This window comes from Belonocnema kinseyi, chromosome 5, assembly GCF_010883055.1.
Source record: "Belonocnema kinseyi isolate 2016_QV_RU_SX_M_011 chromosome 5, B_treatae_v1, whole genome shotgun sequence".
Taxonomy (NCBI): domain Eukaryota; kingdom Metazoa; phylum Arthropoda; class Insecta; order Hymenoptera; family Cynipidae; genus Belonocnema; species Belonocnema kinseyi.
In genome coordinates, this window is record NC_046661.1 from 89371745 (window position 1) to 89378761 (window position 7017).

The 7017-nt window shown below is 30.0% G+C and overlaps 1 protein-coding gene across 1 annotated transcript; it reads right to left on the minus strand.

Moving 5' to 3' along the window:
* Nucleotides 1–3357: 3357 nt before the first annotated feature.
* LOC117173188 lies at nucleotides 3358–6687 on the minus strand. Its single transcript, XM_033361611.1, has 3 exons — nucleotides 6675–6687; nucleotides 6405–6590; nucleotides 3358–4030 (listed from the first exon to the last, which is right to left on the minus strand). The coding sequence occupies exons 2-3, from the start codon at nucleotides 6442–6444 to the stop codon at nucleotides 3435–3437; spliced, it is 636 nt and encodes a 211-aa protein (XP_033217502.1). The 5' UTR covers nucleotides 6445–6590; nucleotides 6675–6687; the 3' UTR covers nucleotides 3358–3434.
* Nucleotides 6688–7017: the final 330 nt, after the last annotated feature.

Below are 7017 nucleotides of genomic sequence, written 5' to 3' on the forward strand. Positions count from 1 at the left end.
TTAATGGTTATTATAAATAATTAAGTCATGAGCGAATAAATAATAGCAAAAAATGTCTACATTAGAAATGAATGATTAATGTAGTTAAGGCCTTTTTATGTTATTTATTTAAATACTGCCGCCATGTTTCGACTCAAATCCGCGCCTTCTTTAAGGCTAGTTCTTATATTTAATTTAAGGACATTCAAAACCTCAAAAGTACTGTGCTTGCGCTAGGTATACATAAAAGCAACAAGGCGCGACTTATTATTGCCATTGTAACGGGTTATCGCGTCGTGCTTCTCTTAAGCGTCACAGCGCAAGCGCAATACGTCTAACACGCGAGACATTCATTAGAGATTCGACGTGAAACCGAGGCTCGATTATCGATTCTGCCTTCGATTCCATCGGACGGAATCGATTCCAAAAAGTCGATTGTCGAGCTCAAGGATACGATTCCTTCAAAGAATCAGAGTCGACTCCGGGATCCCTACTATAGTCGGCGCCAGGCATTAGATGCAAAACAAATGATGGAAATAGTAAAAGATGTTGAATTAAATATACAAAAAATTCCTATTTTGGATCAGCAGGAATTGCGAAACAAGGTTTTACACTTGTCAAAGAGCTTTGTTGAGAAAAATAGTTTGCATATCAGTTATATTGATCGTAGAATCTCTAAAGGTTTCATGATGACGAAAGAGTTTCTTGTAAACAACCCTGATATGGTATGCATGAATGCTAATAAAGGCAGTATTACTGTTTGCATGAAAAAATCGAATTATATCAGGAATATGGAGAATTTACTTTCTGATAATGATAATTTTGAATTATGACATGAAAATCCGTTCAAAAATTAAAAAGAGACAATTTTAAGATGCTTCACAATTAAAGAAAGAAAGGACTTCTGGGAAAGGATATAAGATGGACTGATATTAACACTGAAGACACAGTTCTCGCAAGATGTTATGGTTTGAGAAAAATTCATAAAGATGGCCATCCCTGAAGAATAATTATTTCAACTATTAATACTCCCACCAAATTTTTAGAACGAAATTTTGATTTGATTTTTAAAGACTCTATCACAACTTTTAAATATAATGTCAAAAATAGCTGGGAATTTCAAAAAAGTGTCATTCAAAAAAAGGTTCCGGATGACCATGTAGTGATTTCTTTGGATGTTATTGTAATGTTTCCGAGTATACTTCTTGAATTAGTTAAAAAGGCAATTTTAAATAGATGGACTAATATAAAAACCAGTACTTCTTTATGTGAAAAAGATTTTATTGCAGGGATAGTTTTCATTATGGAGTCAACTTATTTTAAATTTAATGGATCTTTTTATAGACAGAAGTCTGGTACTCCCATAGATTCAGTCATTTCTCCAATTTTGGCAGAACTAGTGATGGAAGATTTGGAGGTTTTTGTTTTTCGGAAATTAGATTTTATTTTGCCTTTTTATTTTCGGTTTGTCGACGATACTTTATGATGTGTTCCTCTAGAAAAGTTACAGATCGTCATTGATACTTTTAACAGTTTTCATCCATAACTTCAATTTACCCATGAAATAGAACAGGATTATAAAATCAGATTTTCGACATAGAAGTAGTTAAGGGTTGGCATGGTAATATTATTACCAATTGGTACAGAAAAAGTACATATTCAGGTAGAATTTTAAATTTCCTTTCTGCTCATTCCTTTCAAAACAAAATTTCAGTAATTAAAAACTTAGTTGACAAAGCTCTAGATTTGTCCCATTATTCATTTTACACAAGAAATTTGAATATTCTCAGGAATATCCTTTTTCTGAATCATTATCTAAAAAAGTTAATTAAGAAACATATTGCAATTAGAGTTCAACAAATTGATAACAAAGAGATTAATCATTTGCTTGTAGATAAACAGAAAGAGTTAAAGGAACATAGTTCTTTTAATACTTTTACTCTTCCATTTTTTGGTCAAATTTCTAAAACTATTGAACTTATGTTAAAAAAATGTTTAATTCATACTGTTTTCTGCATTCCATTTAAAATGGATTCGGTGATAAATTTTTGCTAAGATCCTTTAGATAATTTTAAAAAGGGTGGTGTTGTCTATAAGATCACTTGCAGGATCTGTAAGATGAATTACGTGGGACAGACTGGCAGACTTCTTAATACTAGGATAGAGGAACACAGAAGTGATGTTCGTTTGGGACGCTGTTATAAGAGTGTACTTGCCAGAGATACAAAGGCATTTGTTGATGTTTACCACGAGTTTGACTGGAATAACGTTCAAATTTTGCAACGTGAAAGTAATGAGAGAAAGAGGGAATTCATGGTAATGCTTTATATTATAAAACAAAAAAAGTTATCTATTAATTTAAAACCCGATTTGGATGAGCTGAACAAAATTTATGCTAATATGATTAATTACATTTAACGTGGCTATTTCATAAATTCTGTTTTTATTTTACTTTTTCTATTTCTGATGTAATTATGACAGATGTTTATATTGTGTTTACAACAGATCGGCTTACTGACCCTCTTATGATTCTCAGGTATCAAAGAGAGAGCACCTGTTCGTGGGTGCTGTCAATTTCTAATACTTAAATTTTTCTTGCCTTGATAAGGGTACTGCAAATTTAGTAATGCAAATTTATTTATTTATGTTTTTTATTTTAATTTTATTTTCATTTGATGATAATAAAAATAAAAAAGTCGAAAGAAAGAAAAAGAGAAGGAAGGGGATGTGGTTGGCTGCCTTCTCATTTTTCTTTCCTCTTTTTTATTTTTGTCCGAAAATTTTATTTGTTTTTTTTTTTCAGATTACAATAGGATTTTTAGTTTTTGTTTATTCGTTTTGGTCCAAATTTGGTAGTTGGATTCTTGTTTAGCCTTTTTCCTAATTGTAGAAATGTGCATTAAAATAAAAATATTTTTTTGGAAACATAACACAAATTACAATAAAATGCTTTAGACCAAAGTTGTTTGGTTAAAATATAAAATTAAATCTGAACAAATTAAATTTTAGGAAAAAGAACATAGGGTGCAAGAGAAAACTTTTGAACCTTTCTTCTGAAATTACTCGCTTTCTTTGCAATATCAGAATAAGTAATGACCAAGCGAGTTACAGAAAAAAATACAATATACATTTAATATGATGAAGTTAAAACCGAAGGAGCTTTAACGAAAGAGAATTCACAATTCCCAAGTTACACTAAGAGAAATTTCGAGTTTTTTGTAGCTGTTTTGTGAAATCGTGTACCCGTTCCGGCACCTACAAAAAGTATCAATTGGAAATTAAAAAGATAAAAATCTTGTATAGAATGCACGATTATTATTAAAAATAATCTATTGAACATAGTAATGTGAAAGACACGTGACTAATAATTACATTATAGAAGCGAAGATTTTATTTAAAACAATCAGATTTTCTTGTGCTCACAGCTCTTTTTTTCTCAACTACATTTTATCTAGTCATGACAACTGCGGATTATGTATCTGAGCCAACTGTCTGTAACGTAGCGCCCAATTAAAACTGAGTATTTCACGATCTGGAATCCTCAACTTTCCTTTGTATACTTGGCCGTTTGTATTTTTTATAAAAATGTGGTGTCTGTTATTTTCCGCTGGTAAGAATAGACGTCTCCCTTCAAGAACTTGGAAAGGGACTAATTTTGAATATAATTTAGACTCATTTGGTGCGATTAAAAAAACATCTAGTGGCTTAGGTACTGTGCCATTGTTACCAAATGCAGTATTGGTTTTGGGATCGTGTTTAAAATATACGGCTTTTCCAGTCCAAGAATCTTTATTTGGATCTAGTATATAAACCTCGTAGAAATTACTCGTCACTTTAGTGAAAAGCCAATGGGGAAGCTGATCTTTTTGCAATCCACTAGATTTGATAGAGCCAACGCCAGAATTATAATCCAACAATCGTATGACAATGTCGGCATTTTCTTCAATATGAATCTCCTGCTGTACATTTTGAACTGAAGAAGATGAAGGATCCAAAAAAGATTTCCGTCTTTTCTGGCGTGGCTTTTGATTTCCAGTAGATCCCTCCGCATCTAATTTTGAGAAAAAGAAAGCTAGTAAAAGAAATTCTCTTCTCCCACACCAGTAAGTTTTCGAATGCCAAAAAAATTATAAATTTAAGTAAAATTAATTAATATCTAGTAGCTGTACAAGGGCTATATTGATTGATGTAAAATGGAAAAGATGCAGTTATTGTAAATCTAATATTTAAACACGATGCTGATACAATAACAAAATACAGCCCCTCGATAATGTCCGTAAATTAGGGTTTCCAGAAATAATAGGAAAGATCATTTCAAAATTCCTTTATTTTTCCTGGAACATTTTTCTATTTTTCCAGAGCATTAACATTAAAATACCAGCATCCTATCTTGTAATATTTTTAGAAAAGAATCTTTTAGAAACGAAATAATAAAATTATAACAACAATTATTTATTTATTTAAAAAAGACTTTGCTGTTATAAAACACTAATTTTTAACAGAATAATTAAATTTTCAACAAAGTAATTAAATATTCAACAAAGCATGGTTGAGTTTTTAATAAAACTGGTAAATTTCAAAGTGGAAAGACTAAATATTTATAACAAAAATTCCAAAGAAAATTTCTTCGAATGGTTTGTTTAAAATAATATTTTTTACTTAAATAAAGTAATTTTCAACAGAATAAATTTTCAACCGTAGAGTTCATTTTTTACCCAAAATGGACGAATTTTAATCGAAATATATGAATTTTTATAAAAGAACGTAAGTAAAAAAAAAGTTTAATTGTATTTAAAAGAAATAAGTTTTTATGCAAATAACATAAATTTCAACGCATGAATCAATCAAAAAGATTCATTTTTTTATCATTTTTTTTTACCAAATTAGTCAACATAAAAGACAATGTCTTAACAAAATACAGAATTTTTTAAACAAGCAGTAAAATTTTCATCTTTAGAAAAGTGATGTTTAAACATACATGATTTAATAAAATTTTTAATAAATAAATTCATTTTTGATTTTAAACTAATTTTTAAGCGAAAGTGATAAATATTTATCCAAAAATATTATTATCTACAGAAAAACATAGATTTTAAAGTTTATTGTATCTAAAAATCAAAACAGTATGAATATTGGAGAAAATAAAATTGATCTTTTTTCGTTTGTTTTTAAGAAACTTTCTGTTTTAATCTTTGTTTCCTGCTTAGACATGAACTGAATTAATAGAACCCAATAAAAAGATCTAAATACTTTTGTTCAGAAGTTTGTATTTTTTAATTTAAAATTTCAATTTTCAAACAATAAAGGAACAGATAATTTCGACGCCAGGAATAGTAATTTTCGCCCAAGAGAGAAAATTATTTGTCGACAGAAAATTTTAATTTTCAAATTTTTAAATTAATTTTCAACAGAGTAGTTTAACTTTGGACCAAATAGTTAAAATTTCGATAAAAAATAATAGTTTTTAACAAAATAGTTGAATTTTCAAAAATTTAGTCGAATTGCCGACAAAAATGATCAATCTGCAATCCAGTCGTTGAATTTTTACCAAGAAAATATTTAAAAAAATATAACTCTTTAACAAAATAGTTTAATTTTCAGCAAAATAATTACATTTTAAACCAAGCAGTTGAATTATCAACTAAAAAAGACAAAATCCCATTGAAAAACTTCCTATTAAAATTTTTTATTAGAAGCGATCAATCTTAAATCAAAAGAGGAATAGTTAAATTTTCACAGTAAGAAAATTAATTTTTACCCCAAGGAAAAAATTATTTTTCAGCAGAAAAGCTAAATTTTTAAATAATAAAAGTAATTTTTAACGAGCATACTTAAATTGAATAAAATATTTGAAACTTCCACTGAAAATATGAATTTTAAACAAAATAGTGGAATGTTTGAAAAAATAATTAAATATTAAGCAAAATGAATGAATTTCAAACTAAAATTATGAATCTTCAATTTAACATTTGACCTTCTCACTTGAAAGGACGCGCATTGCTTTCAATTATAAAAACAGACAAGAAAAATACATCTGTTACAATGTCAATGTACATGATGAATTTTAATGACATACATTTATTGAAATGATACAATTTTGAGATTAGCTGGGAACTTAGATTACTGTCGAAAAAGGAAAAAAATTATAGAAATAATAAAAAATAAAATTTGTAGTCTCTATTGCAATATCTGAAAAAGCAATCCCGAACCGAGGTGCAGTAACAATATACACTTATTACAATAAAGTTAAATGTAATATAGACAATTTTACGTTTCGAACAAATTTTAATCCAGTTTGAAGCTCCAGCTACTTGATGAGAATGTGTTCGTTAAAGCTGAAAGAGCTTTAACGAAAGAGAATTCACAAAAAGTGTTATCCATAATTTGTGAGTAAATATGGGTATATTTTCGATTAGCATACTCACGAACAGCATTTGGATTGAATTTTTGTTGAGCAGGTGGCATTAGTGGGTAGACAGGTCCTTCTAGGGCTGCGTGGTGTTCAACAGAATTGGTAGGGGGAGAAAGTCTTAGAAAACTGAATTCAGTATCATAAGAAGGATTCCTTCTTCGCCTTCGTGACTCTTCATTTTCAGAAGTGCCCTCCGCATCTAAATTTGTGAAAATAAAATTATTTCTTTTTTTCAAAATGTAACGGCCACGATAAGGCACTACAGAATGAGACCAGAGCTCACAGATCTGAAACGCCGCAACGATGCCGCACGAGGGGAATCGTCGCCCGTCAGGTGCCAGATCGTGGATGTAATTTAGCCCCACCATACCTACCGTTTGGGAGCCGCAAAACAGAAAGTGCATGATTACCACTGTGAGTTCGTATGTAAGCCGAAAATGCACGATTCGACCTCGGAGTTCTGCTGTACGATGATTGCCGATCTGATGGCTTCGGAACACTTCGGTGGTCTTCTATTTATATCTTGCTCCCCATTTGAAAGAAATTGAAGAAATTGGCGATTTGGATCCATTGCGTGATTCTTAATTTCATGCATACGTCGATTTTCAGGTTATGTTTTCCAGGTG